Below are 27158 nucleotides of genomic sequence, written 5' to 3'. Positions count from 1 at the left end.
AAACCCACGCATCATCACACACTTCATTTAATTTATCTGATTCAGGAAAAACTACAGGTAGTTTTTTCACACCCCACATAATACCCTTTTTTGTGGTACTTGTAGTATCAGAAATATGTAACACCTCCTTCATTGCCCTTAACATGTAACGTGTGGCCCTAAAGGAAAATACGTTTGTTTCTTCACCGTCGACACTGGAGTCAGTGTCCCTGTCTGTGTCTGTGTCGACCGACTGAGGTAAATGGGCGTTTTAAAGCCCCTGACGGTGTTTGAGACGCCTGGACAGGTACTAATTTGTTTGCCGGCCGTCTCATGTCGTCAACCGACCTTGCAGCGTGTTGACATTATCACGTAATTCCCTAAATACGCCATCCATTCCGGTGTCGACTCCCTAGAGAGTGACATCACCATTACAGGCAATTGCTCCGTCTCCTCACCAACATCGTCCTCATACATGTCGACACACACGTACCGACACCCAGCACACACACAGGGAATGCTCTGATAGAGGACAGGACCCCACTAGCCCTTTGGGGAGACAGAGGGAGAGTTTGCCAGCACACACCAAAACGCTATAATTATACAGGGACAACCTTTATATAAGTGTTTTCCCCTTATAGCATCTTAATATATAATCATATCGCCAAATAAGTGCCCCCCCTCTCTGTTTTAACCCTGTTTCTGTAGTGCAGTGCAGGGGAGAGCCTGGGAGCCTTCCCACCAGCAGTTCTGTGAGGGAAAATGGCGCTGTGTGCTGAGGAGAATAGGCCCCGCCCCCTTTTCGGCGGGCTTCTTCTCCCGTTTTTCTGACAATCTGGCAGGGGTTAAATACATCCATATAGCCCCAGAGGCTATATGTGATGTATTTTTAGCCAGTATAGGTATTTTCATTGCTGCCCAGGGCGCCCCCCCCCAGCGCCCTGCACCCTCAGTGACCGTTGGTGTGAAGTGTGCTGAGAGCAATGGCGCACAGCTGCAGTGCTGTGCGCTACCTCATGAAGACTGAGAAGTCTTCAGCCGCCGATTTCTGGACCTCTTCTCTCTTCAGCATCTGCAAGGGGGTCGGCGGCGCGGCTCCGGTGACCCATCCAGGCTGTACCTGTGATCGTCCCTCTGGAGCTAGTGTCCAGTAGCCTAAGAAGCCAATCCATCCTGCACGCAGGTGAGTTCACTTCTTCTCCCCTAAGTCCCTCGTTGCAGTGAGCCTGTTGCCAGCAGGACTCACTGAAAATAAAAAACCTAATAAAACTTTTACTCTAAGCAGCTCTTTAGGAGAGCCACCTAGATTGCACCCTTCTCGGCCGGGCACAAAAACCTAACTGAGGCTTGGAGGAGGGTCATAGGGGGAGGAGCCAGTGCACACCACCTGATCCTAAAGCTTTTACTTTTGTGCCCTGTCTCCTGCGGAGCCGCTATTCCCCATGGTCCTGACGGAGTCCCCAGCATCCACTTAGGACGTCAGAGAAAGACGTGTTATGCATATCAGACCGGCGCACTGTGCATTGTTATTTACCCCTCTACACTGGGTTTTACGTCTAGTCCAAAAGCTAGTTTTCTCTCTCTATTCCAAAGGGAACCAAAGATAAGAAAGCCTCAGTGGAAAGGCAATGATAAAGTCACAAGTTGACATGTGATCTATTTGCATGATGATTTGTGTATCATCACTAGCCATGGGGAGAATGTAAACAGCTCCCAAAGGGATCCTCATGTGTTTTATCACATTGCGTTCCGTTTGAGATCTCTTGTGTGGACGAGCCAGGTTAAGGATTACTGTAATAAAATCTGTGTTAACACAAAAATGAAATGTGACTAGTTTTAGCCATATGTACTGTGGGCCTAATTCAGACTAGATCGCTGAGCGGCAAAGATCGAAGTCAGCCCTTTGGGAAGTGCGCTCGTGCAGTGGGCACACTGCGCATGCACAACCCATGAAGCCCAGTGAGATACGAAAGCATCTCAGGGCTGCGATCGCCTCTGCCTGATTGAAAAGGGAGGCGGGTTAGAGCCAGACATACGGGGCGGACTAGCCCTGTGCTGGGCGTCCCCCCGCATGTCTGAGTCACTGATCATGGATGTGCTAAATTTAGCACATCTACGATCAGATCTGAATCACCCCCTATGTCCTGTTGCAATACTCAGGGCTGCCATCAGGGAGAAGACTGCCAGAACTCCAGTCCTGGGCCCTGACCATATGGGGGCTCACATGGTAGCAGAGTGGGTTGGACCACAGGCTGCCATAGAGGGGCAGGGACGGCAGCATTTTAAATTTGCATCAGAAGCTCCTGATTGGCTTGTGGCCTGCTCCAAATTTTAAATACTACCGATGCTGTTCTTCTATGGCTGCCTGCTCCAGACTCCCACCCTGTGCTGCTGTTGTGGTACCGGCCCTGCCGTGGTCACTCTTAGGGGCCTTGTCCCCTAAGCATGACCCTATTCTGACAGTCCCAGGCCCTACATTTTCTGATGACAGCCCTGGTGATGCTCCTCCAAGTATTCTACCTTTAAGAGTTTGCCGGTAATATTGTTGCTATTGCTAATAGGAGGGTTAAACCCTAGGTGCTGCACAGAGCACAATTCAAGTGCGTAGGGGGAAACACACAATGAATAGACTAGAGTCTAAATGATGACTCAACAAACAGCAATATGTTATCTAGTGACGGAATCAATGCAGTGCTGCCAGTCGATGCGGTATAATCACTCATACAACAGCTTATAGTAGAGACAGCATAGTGTATTGAACCGTACATAGGGGGTAATTCTGAGTTGATCGCAGCAGCAAGTTTGTTAGCAATTGGGCAAAACCGTGTGCACTGCAGGGGGGCATATATAACATGTGCAGAGAGCGTTAGATTTGGGTGGGTTATTTTGTTTCTGTGCAGGGTAAATACTGGCTGCTTTATTTTTACACTGCGATTTGGATTTCGGTTTGAACACACCACACCGAAATCTAGCTCTCTCTGCACATGTTATATCTGCCTCCCCTGCAGTGCACATGGTTTTGCACAACTGCTAACAAAATTCCTGCTGCGATTAACTTGGAATTACCCCCATAGTACCTAAATAGTGTACATTAAATTCATCAAATTCCTCAAATTATATAAGTGAATAAAATGGCATAGATCATAATGTAATCAGATATAATGGACATGTCTGCATATAAGGTACCAGTAACCAGTGTTAGGAGCACGGGCTTAATTTATTAACTAAAATGCCCTGTAATTCACAGATACAATATTTTTTAATATTTATTCTATTGCAGCCAAATACACTCTTGTTTGCTGTGTTAGACTGGCTGTAATTAATAGAACAGCGATTGACTGCACATCAGTATGTTACATCTCACTACATACTTTGTGACTAAGTCATATTTTGTCTGGAGCTGCAGACCTCAACAATGAATTGCACCAACATCTGTCTGGCCCACAAAAACCTCATCAAACCGGAGAACCGGGAAAGGAGAGCAAGGACGTAGAGCGGCCCACGCAGACATGACTGAGAAACATGAGGCCACATAGAAATCCTCTGCAGCCCAAAGAATTATGACTGGTCAGCCCAGTCTACACCACTGAAACTCGGGATCCCTCATTCATGTTTTTGCAGACCGCCAGGAGAGATTAATTTGTGCACACAGCCCTCAAAGGAATTAATCATCAGAAAGAACTAGTGGATGAGGCAAGGATAAGGCACAGTTCTTAATGCAAGTCCGGTAGTAGAAGAGTCATGGAAGGCTCACCCCCACTGGGATAAAGCCGTGCTTTCCCGAAGATTCTACTGGTCATTAAAAAGAAAGAGGCTTTTCATTCCTGTATTCACTTCATTTGTCATTTTTGTTATCTATCTCATTTTTTCAATTCATCTATCAGCTATTTCTGGGGCCCTGGGGCCATTTCCAATATCAGTCATCTTGCAGAAGCCTGGCACACTGGAATTGTATAGCATACACCCCTACCTTGCTCCAACTCCTCATTTTGACCTGATGCCCCCCCTTCCCAAGATGTAAATAGGAGACACCCTATCACCAGAAGACGTTACTCATTGTGTGCTCAGAGTAATAAAGGACTATTAGAGCTGCTGAATATGGGATTCCACATTTAGCACTGTTAAAGGAAATTTGCTACAAATTCAGAAACTATCAGCCCCCGCCTTTAGGTAACGGTTAAAACATCTAAGCCTCTGGGTAGACAGCTCAAAATGAGAGGGAACTGTTAAAAAAATAAGAATTTACTTACCGATAATTCTATTTCTCGGAGTCCGTAGTGGATGCTGGGGTTCCTGAAAGGACCATGGGGGAATAGCGGCTCCGCAGGAGACAGGGCACAAAAAAGTAAAGCTTTACTAGGTCAGGTGGTGTGCACTGGCTCCTCCCCCTATGACCCTCCTCCAGACTCCAGTTAGGTACTGTGCCCGGACGAGCATACACAATAAGGGAGGCATTTTGAATCCCGGGTAAGACTCATACCAGCCACACCAATCACACCGTACAACTTGTGATCTAAACCCAGTTAACAGTATGACAACAGAAAGGGCCTCTTAAAGATGGCTCCTTAACAATAACCCGAATTAGTTAACAATAACTATGTACCAGTATTGCAGATAATCCGCACTTGGGATGGGCGCCCAGCATCCACTACGGACTCCGAGAAATAGAATTATCGGTAAGTAAATTCTTATTTTCTCTATCGTCCTAAGTGGATGCTGGGGTTCCTGAAAGGACCATGGGGATTATACCAAAGCTCCCAAACGGGCGGGAGAGTGCGGATGACTCTGCAGCACCGAATGAGAGAACTCCAGGTCCTCCTTTGCCAGGGTATCAAATTTGTAAAATTTTACAAACGTGTTCTCCCCCGACCACGTAGCTGCTCGGCAGAGTTGTAATGCCGAGACCCCTCGGGCAGCCGCCCAAGATGAGCCCACCTTCCTTGTGGAGTGGGCTTTTACAGTTTTAGGCTGTGGCAGGCCTGCCACAGAATGTGCAAGTTGAATTGTGTTACAAATCCAACGAGCAATCGACTGCTTAGAAGCAGGTGCGCCCAACTTGTTGGGTGCATACAATATAAACAGCGAGTCAGATTTTCTGACTCCAGCCGTCCTTGCAATGTATATTTTTAAGGCTCTGACAACGTCCAACAACTTGGAGTCCTCCAAGTCGCTAGTGGCCGCAGGCACCACAATAGGTTGGTTCAGATGAAATGCTGATACCACTTTAGGGAGAAAATGCGGACGAGTCCGCAGTTCTGCCCTATCCGAATGGAAGATTAGATAAGGACTTTTATAAGATAAAGCCGCCAATTCAGATACTCTCCTGGCAGAGGCCAGGGCTAGTAACATAGTCACTTTCAATGGTTCAAACCAATGGGATTTGAGGAAATCTAAAACTACATTTAGATCCCACGGTGCCACCGGAGGCACCACAGGAGGCTGTATATGCAGTACTCCCTTGACAAAAGTCTGGACCTCAGGGACAGAGGCCAATTCTTTTTGGAAGAATATTGACAGGGCCGAAATTTGAACCTTAATGGATCCCAATTTGAGACCCATAGATAATCCTGATTGCAGGAAATGTAGGAAACGACCCAGTTGGAATTCCTCCGTCGGAACCCTCCGATCCTCGCACCACGCTACATATTTTCGCCAAATGCGGTGATAATGTTTCACGGTGACTTCCTTCCGTGCCTTAATCAAGGTAGGAATGACTTCTTCTGGAATGCCTTTCCCTTTTAGGATCTGGCGTTCAACCGCCATGCCGTCAAACGCAGCCGCGGTAAGTCTTGAAAAAGACAGGGACCCTGCTGTAGCAGGTCCCTTCTCAGAGGTAGAGGCCACGGTTCGTCCGTGAGCATCTCTTGAAGTTCCGGATACCAAGTCCTTCTCGGCCAATCCGGAACCACTAGTATTGTTCTTACTCTTCTTTGCCGTATGATCTTCAATACCTTTGGTATGAGCGGCAGAGGAGGAAACACATACACTGACTGGTACACCCAAGGAGTTACCAGTGCGTCCACAGCTATTGCCTGTGGATCTCTTGACCTGGCGCAATATTTGTCCAGTTTCTTGTTGAGGCGAGACGCCATCATGTCTACAATTGGTCTTTCCCAACGGTCTATTAACATGTTGAAGACTTCTGGATGTAGACCCCACTCTCCCGGATGAAGATCGTGTCTGCTGAGGAAGTCTGCTTCCCAGTTGTCCACGCCCGGGATGAACACTGCTGACAGTGCTATCACGTGATTCTCCGCCCAGCGAAGAATCTTGGCAGCTTCTGCCATTGCACTCCTGCTTCTTGTGCCGCCCTGCCTGTTTACATGGGCGACCGCCGTGATGTTGTCCGACTGAATCAACACCGGCTTTCCTTGCAGGAGAAGTTCCGCCTGGCTTAGAGCATTGTAGATTGCTCTTAGTTCCAGAATGTTTATGTGAAGAGACTTTTCCAGACTCGTCCATACTCCCTGGAAGTTTCTTCCTTGTGTGACTGCTCCCCAGCCTCTCAGGCTGGCGTCCGTGGTCACCAGGATCCAATCCTGAATGCCGAATCTGCGGCCTTCTAATAGGTGAGCCTTCTGCAACCACCACAGAAGTGACACCCTTGTCTTTGATGACAGGGTTATTCGCAGGTGCATCTGCAGATGCGACCCTGACCATTTGTCCCACAGATCCCTTTGGAATATTCTTGCATGGAATCTGCCGAATGGAATTGCTTCGTAAGAAGCCACCATTTTTCCCAGGACTCTTGTGCATTGATGTACTGACACTTTTCCTGGTTTTAGGAGGTTCCTGACCAGATCGGATAACTCCTTGGCTTTTTCCTCTGGAAGGAAAACCTTTTTCTGAACCGTGTCCAGAATCATTCCTAGGAACAGCAGACGAGTTGTCGGGATTAAATGGGATTTTGGAATATTCAGAATCCACCCGTGTTGTCTTAGCACCTCTTGAGATAGTGCTAAAGCTGTCTCCAGCTGTTCTCTGGACCTTGCCCTTATTAGGAGATCGTCCAAGTATGGGATAACTAATACGCCTTTTCTTCGAAGAAGAATCATCATCTCGGCCATTACCTTGGTAAAGACCCGAGGCGCCGTGGACAATCCGAACGGCAGCGTCTGAAACTGATAGTGACAGTTTTGAACAATGAACCTGAGGTACCCCTGGTGTGCGGGGTAAATCGGAACGTGTAGATACGCATCCTTGATGTCCAAGGATACCATAAAGTCCCCTTCTTCCAGGTTCGCTATCACTGCTCTGAGTGACTCCATCTTGAACTTGAACTTTTTTATGTAGAGGTTCAAGGACTTCAGATTTAGAATAGGCCTTACCGAGCCATCCGGCTTCGGTACCACAAATAGAGTGGAATAATACCCCTTTCCTTGTTGTAATAGGGGTACTTTGACTATCACCTGCTGAGCGTACAGCTTGTGAATGGCTTCCAACACCCTCTCCCTTTCGGAAGAGACGGTTGGTAAGGCAGACTTCAGGAAACGATGAGGAGGATCCGTCTCTAATTCCAACCTGTACCCCTGAGATATTATCTGCAGGATCCAGGGGTCTACCTGCGAGTGAGCCCACTGCGCGCTGTAATTTTTGAGACGGCCCCCCACTGTCCCCGAGTCCGCTTGAGAGGCCCCAGCGTCATGCTGAGGTTTTTGCAGGAGCCGGGGAGGGCTTCTGTTCCTGGGAAGGAGCTGCCTGTTGGTGTCTCTTCCCTCTTCCTCTGCCTCGTGGCAGGTACGACAAGCCCTTTGCTCTCTTATTTTTGTAGGAGCGAAAAGGCTGCGGTTGAAAGGTCGGTGCCTTTCTCTGTTGGGGAGTGACTTGAGGTAAAAAAGTGGATTTCCCGGCAGTAGCCGTGGCCACCAAGTCTGATAGACCAACTCCAAATAACTCCTCCCCTTTATACGGCAAAACCTCCATGTGACGTTTTGAATCCGCATCGCCTGTCCACTGTCGTGTCCATAAGGCTCTTCTGGCTGAAATGGACATAGCACTCACCCGAGATGCCAGTGTGCAAATATCCCTCTGTGCATCACGCATATAGATAAATGCATCCTTTATTTGTTCTAACGACAGTAAAACATTGTCCCTATCTAGGGTATCAATATTTTCAATCAGGGATTCTGACCAAACTACTCCAGCACTGCACATCCAGGCAGTTGCTATAGCTGGTCGTAGTATAACACCTGCATGTGTGTATATATTCTTTTGAATAACTTCCATCTTTCTATCTGATGGATCCTTAAGTGCGGCCGTCTCAGGAGAGGGTAACGCCACTTGTTTGGATAAGCGTGTGAGCGCCTTGTCCACCTTAGGGGGTGTTTCCCAGCGCGCCCTAACCTCTGGCGGGAAAGGGTATAATGCCAATAACTTTTTTGAAATTATCAACTTTTTATCAGGAGCAACCCACGCTTCATCACACACGTCATTTAATTCTTCTGATTCAGGAAAAACTGTTTGTAGTTTTTTCACACCATACATAATACCCTGTTTTACGGTATCTGTAGTATCAGCTAAATGTAACGTCTCCTTCATTGCCAAAATCATATAACGTGTGGCCCTACTGGAAAATACGTTTGAATTTCTACCGTCGTCACTGGAATCAGTGCCCGTGTCTGGGTCTGTGTCGACCGACTGAGGCAAAGGGCGTTTTACAGCCCCTGACGGTGTTTGAGGCGCCTGGACAGGCATTAATTGATTGTCCGGCCGCCTCATGTCCTCAACTGACTGTTTAAGGGAAGATAAACCATCACGTAATTCCACAAATAAAGGCATCCATTCTGGTGTCGACCCCCTGGGGGGTGACATCTGCATATTTGGCAATTGCTCCGCCTCCACACCAATATCGTCCTCATACATGTCGACACCACGTACCGACACACACCGCAAACTCACAGGGAATGCTCTAATGAAGACAGGACCCACTAGCCCTTTTGGGGAGACAGAGGGAGAGTCTGCCAGCACACACCACAAAGCGCTATATATACAAGGGATATCCTTATATTAAGTGCTCCCTTATAGCTGCTTTAATATATATATATATAGCCATTAATGTGCCCCCCCTCTCTGTTTTACCCTGTTTCTGTAGTGCAGTGCAGGGGAGAGACCTGGGAGCCGTTCTGACCAGCGGAGCTGTGACAGAAAATGGCGCCGTGTGCTGAGGAGATAGGCCCCGCCCCTTTTTCGGCGGGTTCTTCTCCCGCTATTTTTCCAGTCAGGCAGGGGTTAAATATCTCCATATAGCCCCTATGGGCTATATGTGAGGTATTTTTAGCCTTGTATAAGGTTTATATTTGCCTCTCAGAGCGCCCCCCCCCAGCGCTCTGCACCCTCAGTGACTGCCCAGTGAAGTGTGCTGAGAGGAAAATGGCGCACAGCTGCAGTGCTGTGCGCTACCTTATGAAGACTGAGGAGTCTTCAGCCGCCGGTTTCCGGACCTCTTCACGCTTCAGCATCTGCAAGGGGGTCGGCGGCGCGGCTCCGGGACCGGACTCCACGGCTGGGCCTGTGTTCGATCCCTCTGGAGCTAATGGTGTCCAGTAGCCAAGCAGCAAATCCACTCTGCATGCAGGTGAGTTTACTACTTTCCCCCTAAGTCCCACGTTGCAGTGATCCTGTTGCCAGCAGGACTCACTGTAAAGAAAAAAAAACCTAAACTAAACTTTCTCTAAGCAGCTCTTTAGGAGAGCCACCTAGATTGCACCCTTCTCGTTCGGGCACAAAATCTAACTGGAGTCTGGAGGAGGGTCATAGGGGGAGGAGCCAGTGCACACCACCTGACCTAGTAAAGCTTTACTTTTTTGTGCCCTGTCTCCTGCGGAGCCGCTATTCCCCCATGGTCCTTTCAGGAACCCCAGCATCCACTTAGGACGATAGAGAAATAGACATTAAATTAAACTTCTTGAATTAAATCTACATTGACAATCCTAGAAGAAAAAAAGAGTGTTTCCCATTTTTGGCTCACCAAAGTGGGGTTCAATAGGGGAGCCTTTAATTTTCACTCCTTTGGGACCCGTCTCGATCAGAAAATGGCGAACCAGCTGCTCTGCAGGATCTACAGAAAGAAGCAGTTTATTTTACATGCAGCATACTATAAATGTTATTTGGGGGAATGCGGATGACCTAATGACTGCATACAAAAAGATCACCTCTGCATGGCTGTGCCTGCACATTAGGAGGAGGGCTGGAGACTTTCAGGGCCAAACCATACGCCCCTCGGAAAGAGTTGCTGTCACGGATCAGGAAAGAGCCCGGTTCTGCACCTCTCAACAGGGCAATAGCTGAGAGCAAATATAGATTGAAGTAGTTGTACATTCATATTTGAAAACTTAGATTTAGCCATAAAATATTTTGACTCGAGCTCTACGTTATTGCAAATACAAAACAAAATACAGTCATTTGATAAGTTCTGATAAACATGTGTTGTGCCTTAAAAACTGTTCTAAACTTAATCCAAATGGCTATAAAATAAACCCAAAAGACTATGGGGTATATGCAATTGCGGTCGAATTCCCGAAAATGTCGAAAAACGGGACATTTTCGCCCGAAAAAAAAATACCAGCGACAATGCAATTCAGTACTTTTCGTCAAAAAAACGGACTTTCAAAATTCGACTTTTTGAAATTCGACATTTGTCAAATTCGACATTTCTGCAATGGTACAAATGCGGCAATTTGACAAAAGTATATTCAATTGAAGATTGTAAATTCGACAACAGTGCTTTTAGACAGTAAATTCGTCATTTTCAATCCGCCACACTTTGCTGGCGGTATCTAATAAAAATTTTTAAAAGCATGTATTTTTTTGTGTTTTTTTTTTATTGGTAATCGCATATCTATTTATATTAGAAGGGATTAGGTACTTGGTTTGTCTATTTGGGAGGCACAAGTATTATTTATATATTTTTAATAATATTATTATTATTATTTTTATTTTTTTTAAATGGAATGGTAAAAATCAGAAGAAAAAAAAATGCGTGGGGTCCTCCCTCCTAAGCATAACCAGCCTCGGGCTCTTCGAGTCGGTCCTGGTTCTAAAAATCCGGGGGAAAAACTGACATGGGATCCCCCGTATTTTTAAAACCAGCACCGGGCTCTGCGCCTGGTGCTGGTGCAAAAAATACGGGGGACAAAAAGCGTAGGGGTCCCCCGTATTTTTTACACCAGCATCGGGCTCCACTAGCTGGGTAGATAATGCCACAGCCGGGGGTCACTTTTATACAGCGCCCTGCGGCCGTGGCATTAAATACGCAACTAGTCACCCCTAGCCAGGGTACCCTGGAGGAGTGGGGACCCCTTCAATCAAGGGGTCCCCCCCTCCAGCCACCCAAGGGCCAGGGGTGAAGCCCGAGGCTGTCCCCCCCCCATCCAAGGGCTGCGGATGGGGGGCTGATAGCCTTTTGAAAATTGAAAGAATATTGTTTTTTCCAGTAGTACTACAAGTCCCAGCAAGCCTCCCCGCAAGCTGGTACTTGGAGAACCACAAGTACCAGCATACGGGAGAAAAACGGGCCCGCTGGTACCTGTAGTTCTACTGGAAAAAAAATACCCAAATAAAAACAGGACACGCACATCGTGAGAGTAAAACTTTATTTCACACATGTCGACACACACATACTTACCTATGTTCACACGCCGACCTCTGTCCACTTGTCCAAGTAGAATCCACGGTGTACCTGAAAATAAAATTATACTCACCTGATCCAGTGTCCTGTGGTCTTTTATTATAATCCACGTACTTGGCAAAAAAAAAAAAAAAAACGAACACCCGGACCAGGCGGACTGAAAGGGGTCCCATGTTTACACATGGGACCCCTTTGCCAGAATGCAGAGACCCCCCCGTGACTGCTGTCACAGAAAGGTCTCTTCAGCCAATTAGGAAGCACCACTTCGTGGCACTCTCCTGATTGGCTGTATGCGCGTCTGCTGGCAGACAGCGCATCGCACAGCTCCCTCCATTAGTTTCAATGGTGGGAACTTTGCGGTCAGCCGCTGACCGCGGGTGACCTCACCGCTGACCGCAAAGTTCCCACCATTGAATATAATGGTAAGGCTTTGCGATGCGCTGTCTGACAGCTAAGACGCGCATAGCCAATCAGCAGAGTGCCACGACGTTGCGCTCGCTGATTGGCTGAAGGGACCCTCTGTGACAGGAGTCACGTGGGGTCCCGGCATTCGTGGAAAGGGGTCCCATGTGTAAACATGGGACCCCTTTCAGTCCGTTTGGTCCGGGTTGCCGTTTTGTCAAGTACGAGGATTATTTAAAAAGATCCGGACACTGGATCAGGTGAGTATAATTTTATTCACAGGTACCCCGGATTCTTCAGTGACGAGGGGGGCGTGGCAGTCGGCGGGTCAACATAGGTAAGTATGTGTGTGTCGGCATGTATGAAATAAACTTTTACTTTCACGGTGTGTGTCTCCTGTTTATATTTGGGTATTTTTTTTCCAGTAGAACTACAGGTACCAGCGGGCCCGTTTTTCCACCCGCATGCTGGTACTTGTGGTTCTCCAAGTACCAGCTTGCGGGGGAGGCTTGCTGGGACTTGTAGTACTACTGGAAAAACCAATATTCTATCATTTTACTCAAGGCTATCAGCCCCCCATCCGCAGCCCTTGGATGGGGGGGGGGGGACGGACAGCCTCGGGCTTCACCCCTGGCCCTAGGGTGGCTGGGGGGGGGGGGGGGGGGGGGGGGGCCTTGATTGAAGGGGTCCCCACTCCCCCAGGGTACCCCGGCCAGGGGTGACTAGTTGCGTATTTAATGCCACGGCCGCAGGGCGCTGTATAAAAGTGACCCCCGGCTGTGGCATTATCTGTCCAGCTAGTGGAGCCCGATGCTGGTGTAAAAAAATACGGGGGACCCCAACGCTTTTTGTCCCCCGTATTTTTTGCACCAGCACCAGGCACAGAGCCCGGTGCTGGTTTTAAAAATACGGGGGATCCCCTGTCAGTTTTCCCCCCGGATTTTTAGAACCAGGACCGGCTCGAAGAGCCCGAGGCTGGTTATGCTTAGGAGAGGGGACCCCACGCAATTTTTTTCGGGGTTTTTTCCGTTTTTCCTACAAGTCTAATCAAAATCCGTCAAATTGGCCATTTTTCGACAGCGGGACTGTCGAATCCGTTTTTTATTGAATATGTTGAATTACGGCACCCACTTGCCGGAATTCGACGGTCGAATTGTGTCGAATTAAAAAATGGGCGAAAAATTGCCGCGATTCGCCGGCAATTGAATATACCCCTATTATCCATAGATTGTGAGAATATTGAGATAATGATGCAATATACAGTAGATCCCTGACAACAAGAAAAAAGCCCAACAGTTATTATGGGATCTACTGTATTTATGAAGCAGTGAAAAGTGTGGAGAAGTGAGCCAGTGGAGAAGTTGCCATGGCAACCAGTCAGCTGCTCTGTATAATTTCGTAGTATGCAAATTATAAATGTTACGTCAATGCTGATTGGTTGCCATGGCCAACTTCTCCACACTTATCACTGCTTCATGAATAGACCCCTATGTTTGGTGATGGAAAAAGTTACTTTACAATCCTGAAACATTGAGGTGTGGTGGTAGGGTGAGTTCCATTGAGCTATATAAATCTTAAAGGAGTTTATGCAACTAAGAGGTTTGGTTAATTGATATAAGGTGAAATGTTCACCTCCCTATAAGACAGGCTACTTTTTATTGCAATCACCCAAATATACACATCAGGAACTAAAGATATACATGGTGTATGCTGGACCTTTTATTACCTTGCTCTCTAGTGATGTTTGGCCTATACCAAAACTTAGAGGAATCCTGCACAAAGTTGCAAACTGGAGGAGAGTCCTGTTGTACGTCTGAATATTGGAAGACACAAAGACAAAGTCATGCTTTAATGCATGCTTTAATGTCATAGCTTTAGCAGCAGTGTTTATTTAACCCACCTTTGGTTGAGGAGGGTGATTTGTCTTCCTGTAGCTCATTGGATCTCCCAAGAGTCCCAGACTTGTCTCCCGTAGCTGGAGTGTGTAACTTTTCAGGCAACATTGGTGGCTGAGCATTTGGAGGGCAAGGGCTACCTGAATAATAGGCAGTGCTGATGGGAAAAAGTGGCGTGGGGGAGGGTGATTGGAGCTCGCACTGACTTCCCATTGGTGATAGTGGAGGGGTTGTTGGGACTTCCATACCGTGGGAGGTTATAGGGGTCTCAGTCAGGGATATGGTGATACTTCTCCTCTGTGGTGTAACAGGATTAGATATAGGAGCTGGTTGTTGGGGGTAGCTGGTCCCAGGGGGTATACTGTATTGGGCAGCAGCAGAAGTAGAGGTTTCATTGGGTGCAGAAACAGCTTTTATTGATTGCTGCCTTGACACTTGTTCTGCTGTCCTTGTGGTAGGACTTACAGGCATTTGAGGAGCAACCTTGGACACATGGGGTGGGGAGGAAGAATGCAAAGTGATGGAATTTCCTTCAGAAGCTGTAGAAGCAACATTAGAAACTGTGACTCCAGGCCTATAATATGAAAACATATTATTATTACTATTAATTATGTTTTTATTGGTCATGATTTCACATATGTACATAGAGGTTGTGGAAAAACTCTGGGCAAATGATACATTTGGTTAATAAACCTCATTTGTTGTAACTACTCTCAAATCCACAATTCTAGACAGCGGTTCCTTCATCAGACATAAAAATTTGGAGAAGTTTCAGAGCACAAAAGCTGACCGAATGACACAACGGGGCGGTACACTAAACATATTATTTACCAGACATCCATATCTACTTCTTCATACGGCAATGAAAATAAGAAAAATTCAATGTACAGTTTTCAACTTTCTAAGGGTCATTTACAAAAGCTTGATACGTAATGCTATTTTGTCCTGTCACGTGCCTTATGCATGAATACACCTTTCTCTAACGTCCTAAGTGGATGCTGGGGACTCCGTCAGGACCATGGGGAATAGCGGCTCCGCAGGAGACAGGGCACAAAAATAAAGCTTTAGGATTAGGTGGTGTGTACTGGCTCCTCCCCCTATGACCCTCCTCCAAGCCTCAGTTAGGTTTTTGTGCCCGTCCGAGCAGGGTGCAATCTAGGTGGCTCTCCTAAAGAGCTGCTTAGAAAAAGTTTTTAGGTTTTTTTATTTTCAGTGAGTCCTGCTGGCAACAGGCTCACTGCATCGAGGGACTTAGGGGAGAGAATTTCAACTCACTTGCGTGCAGGATGGATTGGATTCTTAGGCTACTGGACACCATTAGCTCCAGAGGGAGTCGGAACACAGGTCTCACCCTGGGGTTCGTCCCGGAGCCGCGCCGCCGACCCCCCTTACAGATGCTGAAGATTGAAGGTCCGGAAACAGGCGGCAGAAGGCTCTTCAGTCTTCATGAAGGTAGCGCACAGCACTGCAGCTGTGCGCCATTGTTGTCACACACTTCACACCAAGCGGTCACGGAGGGTGCAGGGCGCTGCTGGGGGCGCCCTGGGCAGCAATATTTAATACCTTTATGGCAAAAGATTACATCACATATAGCCATTGAGGCTATATGTATGTATTTAACCCATGCCAGATATCTAAAACTCCGGGAGAAAAGCCCGCCGAAATAGGGGGCGGGGCTTATTCTCCTCAGCACACAGCGCCATTTTCCTGCTCAGCTCCGCTGTGAGGAAGGCTCCCAGGACTCTCCCCTGCACTGCACTACAGAAACAGGGTAAAACAGAGAGGGGGGGCATTTTTTGGCGATATTTTGATATATTTAAGCTGCTATAAGGAACAACACTTATATAAGGTTGTTCCCATATATATTATAGCGCTTGGGTGTGTGCTGGCAAACTCTCCCTCTGTCTCCCCAAAGGGCTAGTGGGGTCCTGTCTTCGATAAGAGCATTCCCTGTGTGTCTGCTGTGTGTCGGTACGTGTGTGTCGACATGTATGAGGACGATGTTGGTGTGGAGGCAGAGCAATTGCCGATAATGGTGATGTCACCCCCCAGGGAGTCGACACCGGAATGGATGGCTTTGTTTATGGAATTACGTGATAATGTCAGCACATTACAAAAATCAGTTGACGACATGAGACGGCCGGCAAACCAGTTAGTACCTGCCCAGGCGTCTCAGACACCGTCAGGGGCTGTAAAGCGCCCTTTACCTCAGTCGGTCGACACAGACCCAGACACAGACACTGAATCTAGTGTCGACGGTGATGAAACAAACGTATTTTCAAGTAGGGCCACACGTTATATGATCACGGCAATGAAGGAGGCTTTGCATATCTCTGATACTGCAAGTACCACAAAAAGGTGTATTATGTGGGGGGTGAAAAAACTACCTGTAGTTTTTCCTGAATCAGAGGAATTAAATGATGTATGTGATGAAGCGTGGGTTAACCCAGATAGAAAAGTGCTAATTTCAAAAAAGTTATTAGCATTATACCCTTTCCCGCCAGAGGTTAGGGCGCGCTGGGAAACACCCCCTAGGGTGGATAAGGCGCTCACACGCTTATCAAAACAAGTGGCGTTACCGTCTCCTGATACGGCCGCCCTCAGGGATCCAGCTGATAGGAGACTGGAAACTACCCTAAAAAGTATATACACACATACTGGTGTTATACTGCGACCAGCCATCGCCTCAGCCTGGATGTGCAGTGCTGGGGTCGTCTGGTTGGATTCCCTGACTGAAAATATTGATACCCTGGATAGGGACAGTATTTTATTGACTATAGAGCAATTAAAGGATGCTTTCCTTTATATGCGAGATGCTCAGAGAGATATTTGCACTCTGGCATCGAGAGTAAATGCGATGTCCATATCTGCCAGAAGGAGTTTATGGACGCGACAGTGGTCAGGTGATGCGGATTCCAAACGACATATGGAAGTATTGCCGTATAAAGGGGAGGAATTATTTGGCGTCGGTCTATCGGATCTGGTGGCCACGGCAACTGCCGGAAAATCCACCTTTTTACCTCAGACCCCCTCCCAACAGAAAAAGACACCGTCTTTTCAGCCGCAGTCCTTTCGGTCCTATAAGAACAAGCGGACAAAAGGACAGTCATATCTGCCCCGGGGCAGAGGAAGGGGTAAGAGAGGGCAGCAAGCAGCCCCTGCCCAGGAACAGAAGCCCTCTCAGGGTTCTGCAAAGCCCTCAGCATGACGCTGGGGCCTTACAAGCGGACTCAGGAGCGGTGGGGGGTCGACTCAAGAATTTCAGCGCACAGTGGGCTTGCTCACAGGTGGACCCCTGGATCCTGCAGGTAGTATCTCAGGGTTACAGGTTGGAATTCGAGAAGTCTCCCCCTCGCAGGTTCCTAAAGTCTGCTTTGCCAATGTCTCCCTCAGACAGGGTGACGGTATTGGAAGCCATTCACAAGCTGTTTTCTCAGCAGGTGATAGTCAAGGTACCCCTCCTACAACAGGGAAAGGGGTATTACTCCACGCTATTTGTGGTACCGAAGCCGGACGGCTCGGTAAGACCTATTCTAAATCTGAAATCTTTGAACCTGTACATACAAAAATTCAAGTTCAAGATGGAGTCACTCAGAGCAGTGATAGCGAATCTGGAAGAAGGGGACTTTATGGTGTCCCTGGACATAAAGGATGCTTACCTGCATGTCCCAATTTGCCCTTCACATCAAGGGTACCTCAGGTTCGTGGTGCAAAACGGTCATTATCAGTTTCAGACGCTGCCGTTTGGATTGTCCACGGCACCTCGGGTCTTTACCAAGGTAATGGCCGAAATGATGATTCTTCTGCGAAGAAGAGGCGTATTAATTATCCCTTACTTGGACGATCTCCTGATAAGGGCAAGGTCCAGAGAACAGCTGGAGGACGGAGTAGCACTAACCCGACTAGTGCTGCAACAACACGGGTGGATTCTGAATTTTCCAAAATCTCAGTTGACCCCGACGACACGTCTGCTGTTCCTGGGAATGATTCTGGACACGGTTCAGAAAAAGGTGTTTCTTCCGGAGGAGAAAGCCAGGGAGTTATCCGAACTTGTCAGGAACCTCCTAAAACCAGGGAAAGTGTCTGTGCATCAATGCACAAGAGTCCTGGGAAAGATGGTGGCTTCTTACGAAGCGATTCCATTCGGCAGATTCCACGCATGAACTTTTCAGTGGGATCTGCTGGACAAATGGTCCGGATCACATCTGCAGATGCATCAGCGGATAACCTTATCGCCACGGACAAGGGTGTCTCTTCTGTGGTGGTTGCAGAGTGCTCATCTGTTAGAGGGCCGCAGATTCGGCATACAGGACTGGGTCCTGGTGACCACGGATGCCAGTCTGAGAGGCTGGGGAGCGGTCACACAGGGAAGAAACTTCCAGGGAGTATGGTCAAGCCTGGAGATGTCTCTTCACATAAATATACTGGAGCTAAGAGCGATTTACAATGCTCAGGGTCAGCCGGTGTTGATCCAGTCGGACAACATCACGGCAGTCGCCCACGTAAACAGACAGGGCGGCACAAGAAGCAGGACAGCAATGGCAGAAGCTGCAAGGATTCTTCGCTGGGCGGAAGATCATGTGATAGCACTGTCAGCAGTATTCATTCCGGGAGTGGACAACTGGGAAGCAGACTTCCTCAGCAGACACGATCTACACCCGGGAGAGTGGGGACTTCATCCAGAAGTCTTCCACATGATTGTGAACCGTTGGGAAAAACCAATGGTGGATATGATGGCGTCCCGCCTCAACAAAAAACTGGACAGGTATTGCGCCAGGTCAAGAGACCCTCAGGCAATAGCTGTGGACGCTCTGGTAACACCGTGGGTGTTCCAGTCAGTGTATGTGTTCCCTCCTCTGCCTCTCATACCAAAAGTACTGAGAATTATACGGCAAAAGGGAGTAAGAACGATACTAGTGGCTCCGGATTGGCCAAGAAGAACTTGGTACCCGGAACTTCAAGAGATGCTCACGGAGGATCCGTGGCCTCTACCTCTAAGACGGGACCTGCTTCAGCAGGGACCGTGTCTATTCCAAGACTTACCGCGGCTGCGTTTGACGGCATGGCGGTTGAACGCCGAATTCTAAGGGAAAAAGGCATTCCGGAAGAGGTCATTCCTACACTGGTAAAAGCCAGGAAGGAGGTGACTGCACAACATTATCACCGCATTTGGAGAAAATATGTTGCGTGGTGTGAGGCCAGGAAGGCCCCCACGGAGGAATTTCAACTGGGTCGATTCCTACATTTCCTGCAAACAGGATTGTCTATGGGCCTCAAATTGGGGTCCATTAAGGTTCAAATTTCGGCCCTGTCGATTTTCTTCCAGAAAGAATTGGCTTCAGTTCCTGAAGTCCAGACTTTTGTAAAAGGAGTACTACATATACAGCCCCCGGTTGTGCCCCCAGTGGCACCGTGGGATCTTAATGTAGTCTTGGATTTTCTCAAATCCCATTGGTTTGAGCCGCTCAAATCGGTGGAGTTGAAGTATCTTACATGGAAAGTAACCATGCTACTGGCCCTGGCTTCAGCCAGGAGAGTATCAGAATTGGCGGCTTTATCATATAAGAGCCCATATCTGATTTTCCATACGGACAGGGCAGAACTGCGGACGCGTCCTCATTTTCTGCCTAAGGTGGTGTCAGCGTTTCACCTGAACCAGCCTATTGTGGTGCCTGCGGCTACTAACGATTTGGAGGATTCCAAGTTGTTGGACGTGGTCCGGGCATTGAAAATATATATTTCAAGAACGGCGGGAGTCAGAAAGTCTGACTCACTGTTTATATTGTATGCACCCAACAAGATGGGTGCTCCTGCTTCTAAGCAGACGATTGCTCGTTGGATTTGTAGCACAATTCAACTTGCACATTCTGTGGCAGGCTTGCCACAACCTAAATCTGTCAAGGCCCATTCCACAAGGAAAGCGGGCTCATCCTGGGCGGCTGCCCGAGGGGTCTCGGCATTACAACTCTGCCGAGCTGCTACTTGGTCAGGGGCAAACACGTTTGCAAAATTCTACAAATTTGATACCCTGGCTGAGGAGGACCTTGAGTTCTCTCATTCGGTGCTGCAGAGTCATCCGCACTCTCCCGCCCGTTTGGGAGCTTTGGTATAATCCCCATGGTCCTGACGGAGTCCCCAGCATCCACTTAGGACGTTAGAGAAAATAAGAATTTACTTACCGATAATTCTATTTCTCGTAGTCCGTAGTGGATGCTGGGCGCCCATCCCAAGTGCGGATTGTCTGCAATACTTGTACATAGTTATTGTTACAAACAAATTCGGGTTGTTATTGTTGTGAGCCGTCTGTTCAGAGGCTCTTACGTTTGTCATACTGTTAACTGGGTTCAGATCACAAGTTATACGGTGTGATTGGTGTGGCTGGTATGAGTCTTACCCGGGATTCAATATCCTTCCTTATTGTGTACGCTCGTCCGGGCACAGTATCCTAACTGAGGCTTGGAGGAGGGTCATAGGGGGAGGAGCCAGTACACACCACCTAATCCTAAAGCTTTATTTTTGTGCCCTGTCTCCTGCGGAGCCGCTATTCCCCATGGTCCTGACGGAGTCCCCAGCATCCACTACGGACTACGAGAAATAGAATTATCGGTAAGTAAATTCTTATTTTCTTGCAGATAAGCACATATTCCATATTCTGATAACTGGGAAAAGCAGGTCAATTCTTCTTAGGTGTCAGCGCGGTATAGGGGGGCTTTATTCGTCTAGTGGAGAGGGAGGGTTGGTTTGCGGAACATATTTTCACAACCCCACAAAAAGACTTAGGAATTAGTGGAAAACAGGACTTGGCTTACGTATTTGCAGCTTCCAGGCAAATGTTAAACAGGAAAGAGTATAGTATAGGACTTTGAAGTGATGTTACAGTATCTCTATTTTCATCATATCAGTTTCCAGCCACACCAGATGCCCAAGCGTAAAAGCCTGCAGGATGCTGCAAAATTGCACTGATGTAGAGTAGGCACTAGATTTAAAGCAGCAAATATTGTAGCTTTACATCTAGCGGCTGCATCTGTCCACAGGCTTCTATATTTGGGCCTTTTTATGGTGGCAATTACAAAATCTGAGATGGAGGTGTGCTGCAGTATAGCTCCATATACACAAAAACAATTGTATTGGGCAATGGCATATCTTGTGGATAGTTAATGACCATTTCAATCTACAGATCAGCTAGCTACGCATCCTGTGTACAGCTGATATAGGACAACTTCCCTGACACAAAACACCAGTGACCCCAGATAACGATACTATTAAAATCAATGGGATATCTATTAACCATAATTGAACGCATGCCCAGATAAGATACCAAATTGGCAACCTGCATGTTTAGCTAAATGATGCTCTGAGGGCAAGTAGGAGGATCAGCCCTTGTTTGGCCATCGTTACCATCTTCTTAGAAAACAAAATACTAAATTTTCTCTGTTCACAGCCAATGGTCAACCAACATTATTGGAAATTTCCATTCAATAAAAGCTGGCAATACTACATAATTTTAGGTATTTACATATATTATTTGTGAACGTCATATGTTCCCCTTTCCTATTAAAAGAAGTCAAATATCAGATCCTATAGAATATAGTAAAATTAAACTATGTATCAAAAAGGCAACTGTAACCTAAATGTTAGAGCTACAGTATCCTGGTTATTGGATTACAATTTGCAGTGGTAATTCTATTAACATGCTCTGTATTTCATATATGTATTACACATGACTTTCTATGCTAGGCCACATTAAGACATAATCACGGTCTAGACAAAGATCACATTAGCGGGCCCAATGTTTTTTGTAGAACATGAGGAATCTATATCCTAAGGAGTATAATAGATGAAGTTGTCTGTGCATTAAGCTTTCTAGATCACTGGAGGCTGACTCACTTTTTGTAGAACCTCAACTATGCAGGCTCCTTTACCCTCAAGTCTGGCCCCTGGCAAATGCCCTTTTTGCCTCTTTAGTATAATGGCCTTGACTCTCTTAAAAGCTTACATGAACGTGAAACATATAGACTCACCTGTCTGTGCTGGGAGGACTGGATGGCTGCGCAGAGTTGTGTGCATACACCGGTCTGTAGTTTGGTACAGACGGACTCTGGTTGTAGGGATTTCTGAATGTCTGTAGAGAAGCTGTTTGTATGTGCACGGTGCTGTGTGTTTGGGGGCTCTGTTTGTGTACAGGACTGTGTAACGCTAGAGACGGCATCTGTGTGCGCACTGTGCTATGTACTTGCATAGTGCTGTCTGAGTGCACAAACGGACTCTGCGCGTGAACAGTATTGTTTGCTTGTATACATGGAGTATCTGTGCAGGCTGGACTGTGCAAATGGACTGAGGTCTGCTTAGGGATATTTGTCTGTGTAAGTGCACTATGGCTGGGCACCGCTGTGGATGCCTGAACTGCAGGACTGTGTGAAGTCACAGGTGAATATGGATGGGAACTTGGGCTGTGTGTTTGCACAACAGATGAAGTCTGTGTTGCAGGACTTTGTGACTGCAGGGATGCGTGTGGGCTTGGACCTAGTGCTTGCCCAGTACTGGTTGGTGGAGATAGTGGATGTGTGAAGCCCTGTGTGCGCACAATACTGTTTGTATACACACTCTGCTCCTGTGTCATTCTGCTGTTATGTGCTACTGGTGTTGGTGTATTCTGTATCTGCTCCTGTGTCATTCTGCTGTTATGTGCTACTGGTGTTGGTGTATTCTGTATCTGCTCCTGTGTCATTCTGCTGTTATGTGCTACTGGTGTTGGTGTATTCTGTATCTGCTCCTGTGTCATTCTGCTGTTATGTGCTACTGGTGTTTGTGTATTGTGTATCTGCTCCTGTGTCATTCTGCTGTTATGTGCTACTGGTGTTGGTGTGTTCTGTATCTGCTCAGAGTTCTGGGACTGTACAGGAGGAATATTCTTTTGCACAAAGCCGTTGGCCTGTGCAACAGGAGGCTGTGTGTGCACTTGGCTATGAAAATGCACGTGTGCACGTGGAGGGCTCAGCTTCTGCTGTACAGAGGGATTTTGCGGCTGTGTTGCATGGTCTGCTTGTGACAACTGCCTATGCGGTGGTGAAGAACCCGAGTGCCTAAGAATACTACACTGGGTTTGAACAGCTGCGTTTTGTGTATGGATAGGATTCTGTTGTGTCTGTGATAGCTGATAGTATGTGTTTATGGGGGTACTGGTGTGCACAGGGCTCTGAGGATGAACAAAGTCACCTGATTGCACTGTGTTGTTTCCATGTGTAAGGGGATTTGTGTAGGTGTGTCCAGAATGGTGATCATTTGCTGGGGTGCTGGTGTGCAGTGGGTTTCGTGCGTGAACAACAGAGTTTGGATGTGTTACAGCAGATAAACTGGTTGCAGGTGCTGCAGCTGGGGGCTTCGGTAGCTGGGATGACAGAGCATTTCTATGCACGCCATGGTCAGGGAAATCTGCAAGAAGGAGGACAGGCAGTTGGAAGCACTTCAGTGTTGTTACATAGCATGGTGGGGTATATAATGTACTCTGATCTTTCATTAGCAAAAACAAAACAACTGGAACACATATTAAAGTGATCCTGTCACTTAGGCATAGAGGAGGCAGCCATTTAGTGGGCTGAACGATCATTCATGTAAATTATGATTAATTGGTGACATCATTGAGACATAAGGTACTTTTTGCCTCATAACTCAGTGACGTCACTAGATCCTCGTAAAAAATATAATTTAATAAAGACAGTCCTGACGCCCTCATGATGATCTCATAATTCTTTCAAATGACTGATGAACCCGGGATTTTGGCTTTTAAATATTACTTCTGCTATTACTGAAACTAATACAAATATCCCTCCTTCGACATCTCAATAACGCAACAAAGGCCGTGATCCCGGTTCTATGGCTCATCTACTGCCCCCTCTTATCAAGGATTGGTTCAAGAGGATTGACTCTTCCATGGATATGGAGGATATAATTTCCTTCTCTTCCAGCAAGCTTCTGGATATTTCAGGCACTTGGTTATCGCTGGAATTTAAGGAGTCCTCTCTTTACGCCTCATTCTTTGGTTCTGCTGTATCTTTCTCTATTTTCCCGTCTTAGGTCTTTTCATTTTTTATCCACTTTGTTTGAATTGGAACCACACCAATGGCTTCTTCCTTTGGTTAAGAATCCACCGTTATCTAACTTCATTTCCCCTACCCTCCTCCCTTTTTCTTTTCTCTTTTCTCTATAGTTGCATAACCTGTGATATTTTAACTAATACTGGATTTAAGGGGGGTACACATGTAGCGATGTGTACAGAGATGTGTGCTGAGCGATCTAGCACAGAACGCTCAGCACACAGCACGATGTGTGCTGAGCGAGGAGTGGTGGTGGGGGCGGGGGGAGAACGGGACGGGACTCTTACTTCACCCATCACTGAAGTGAGCGATCTAACTACATTTGGCCCAATCTAGAACCGGTGATAGCAACGCTCGGGGCCGAACATCGCTATGGGGCATACACACGGAGCGATCTGTGCTAGTCAGATTGCTTAGAAATTAAGCATACATCTCTCTGTGTACCCCCCTTTAGTATACATTTATTATGTGATATGTTTTTATTTTTTTATTTTCAACACCTTTATATGTATCCAGGTATTATGAAGTTCCATGTCTGGTACCCCTCACTTAATTTTCACTATATACTTTTAAGGCTGTATTACTTCTTTATTTAATAAATGTAGTTTTGTGGGGGGAAAATGGTTGATTGAGTATTTTTATTAATGTAATGTAACTTTTGCACAGTGCATCTCTTCAGATTTTCCCCTCCTCACAACTCCAAGCACATTTTTGGGGGAGGTGCCTCCTGGGAGCAGTGAGTAGGCCTGGAAGTGTGCTGAGTGGACCAATCCACCCAAGTGCCGGAGAGTTTTGCTGTGCTTATGCAGCATACCTCCTAAATTACATCCACCATGTGTAGGGGAGGGATGCAGTTAAGTTGCCGGCGGTCGGATACCGCTGCTCAGGATACCGACGCAGGAATCCTGACCACTGACAATGCAGACAGCCGGAATCCCAGCTAACAAGGTCTTTTCCCACCCTTGGGTGTCCACGGAACCCATAGAGTGGGAATAGAACCTGTGGCGAGCGCACCCCATCCGTCGGTATAACATCCGTAGGAGATATGCGCACTTTACTGTTCATAATTATCAGAGACGAATAAAACCATTGTAACTACTGAATGGTGGTGTCTCTCTAACCGGTAACACCTGTTCAGTACGTTTCAATATCTCCTCATAATTGACTCAGAACAAACACGTGAGGAAATTCTTTCCCCAGAGCATATTACATCTGGCTTCTTGTACAGTTAAATGAATATAATGGAATGCATAGGGTCTGCGAGTTTAGAAGCTCCTGAGCGTCTCCAAGTCATTGCTGTGGAGATCATACAAAACAAACTTGAGTGCAGCCTTGACTGGGTAAAGTAATTCAGGGTGGGAGCCGGAGTAGGTTTCAGAAAATTCTTCTAAACTTTTTGCCCATAGGACTTGTAAATGATCTTGGCAGCTCCAGAATGAGTCATTACATTCTCAAAGAAATGGGTTGTGGAATTGTCAGTACAGGGAAGTGTATGGGAATAAAATGGAGTTTTCTGCAGTGCGCTTCATAGACTACATGGTTTATACAGCAAACCTTCTAAACAGAAAACACAACCTCTCCTCTGTAAATAATCTTCTCACATTAAAGGGGAGATGTATTAAACCTTTGAGAGAGATAAAGCAGAGAAGCTGCCACAGCAACCAATCAGGTTATGTCATTTTATAGACTGCTAGATAAATGAATGCTAGAACCTGACTGGTTTGCTATGAGTAACTTCTCCAGTTATCTCTCTCGAAGGTTTGATACATCTATCCCTAAAGCATAATTATACCCAAAGCCAAAGATTCAGTTTTGGTGGAATAACCTTACTGCAATGTCGCTCATTCCCACTTGCTCGCTTTTTTGAAAAGACACACGGGCCCAAATGTCACCTGAGGACAGCGAGGATGTCAATATGGGCGTTAGATCTAAAGCCAAAATTCATTTTAAAATGTAAAACCAACCTGTTTTTTCATTAAAACAAAATTACCGCTTTAAATCTGAGGGCTATATCGCAAAAATGTCAATGCTGCCCACAGCTCCTATACTATTACATTTGGGCCTGGGCTGGCAGAAGAAAATAAGAGCGAATCAAACACAATAGCCGCCTCACTCCTGTCTTATTTCCGAGACAGTGTCATCCCCCACTTGTCTGTGTGAGAGAAGCAGGCAGAGGGGCAGGAGGGGGCACACAGAAAACATGGGGTCTGGCCAAATATTCAGAATACTGGACCACAGGCAAATAACCTTTGGGAATTTTCAGCCTTGCGTATATCATCCTTTAATATAGACTGAATTCATCAAACTCTGTCAGACATAGTGACATTATGCTAATCCTATGGGATTGATGAAGCTTCTCAGTCTCTCTTCATGTTATTCATATAAGCAGAACTTTATGTTTGAATATCATTTTAATATTTGCCAATAATTTAGGGCTTTAGTGAATCCTGATTCTGGTTTTTAGACAGCTATATTGCACACAAATGTGTGTATTAACTTTCTCGCTCTCATCTTGTACCTCACATAGTAAAAAATAAAATAAAATTGTTTAGACAAGCCCACCCAAGGCTGGGGATAAATGGCAGCATATCATGTCAACCAAATGTTGGAAAAGCCTGACTGAAACATGTTGATGTGTGTGTACTATTTTGTGGTGTACACAGTTAGTAAATAGCCGACACTTCCATAAAGAAGCTTGGGTTTATTGCAGTGCACTGGCATTGTACAGCCATGCACAGAAACACAGACAAATAGCGGAGCTGGAGCGGAGCATGCAGTGGAGCATGCTGGTCCTGTATGTAGGCAGGTAATGTAGGACATATCACAGGGTCCCACACAGAGCTGAGTACTACACACCCGTGTGTCAGCAGAAAGATGGAGCCGTGCATGCACAAATTAGTTATTGGTGGCATCTTGGTAAAGGATAGATGCTTCATGTTATGGAGCATCATGGAGGTAGCGCACTCCATGTACCAACAAAACATGCCTTATTTTAATTGTTTTGTAGAAGTTGTGCTCACATTTTTTGTCTAATGGAGATGCTAGTGATTTGTAAGGACACAAGAAAACGTAATTTGCGTAAAAATGCGAATTACATTGAATACCACAGAAAAAGAGAAACTTCTGTGCAGTGATGTCACACAGATCAACATTGTTAAAAAG

At 46.6% G+C, this 27158-nt stretch overlaps 1 protein-coding gene across 2 annotated transcripts in view; it reads right to left on the bottom strand.

The window, feature by feature from the left end:
• Positions 1 to 27158, bottom strand: part of TNS2 (tensin 2) — a 275056-nt gene that overhangs the window by 11592 nt on the left and 236306 nt on the right. For both annotated transcript variants that reach the window (XM_063952083.1, XM_063952084.1), the window contains exons 19-23: positions 21924 to 23334; positions 13908 to 14476; positions 13734 to 13820; positions 10131 to 10262; positions 9947 to 10036 (exon numbers count right to left, since the gene is read on the bottom strand). In XM_063952083.1, the coding sequence (XP_063808153.1) occupies positions 9947 to 10036; positions 10131 to 10262; positions 13734 to 13820; positions 13908 to 14476; positions 21924 to 23334 (2289 nt within the window). The remainder of the gene's footprint in view (positions 1 to 9946; positions 10037 to 10130; positions 10263 to 13733; positions 13821 to 13907; positions 14477 to 21923; positions 23335 to 27158) is intronic.

Source organism: Pseudophryne corroboree, chromosome 2, assembly GCF_028390025.1.
Source record: "Pseudophryne corroboree isolate aPseCor3 chromosome 2, aPseCor3.hap2, whole genome shotgun sequence".
Lineage (NCBI taxonomy): Eukaryota > Metazoa > Chordata > Amphibia > Anura > Myobatrachidae > Pseudophryne > Pseudophryne corroboree.
Note: the sequence above shows the minus strand (reverse complement) of the source record. Positions and strands in the feature narration are given on the sequence as shown.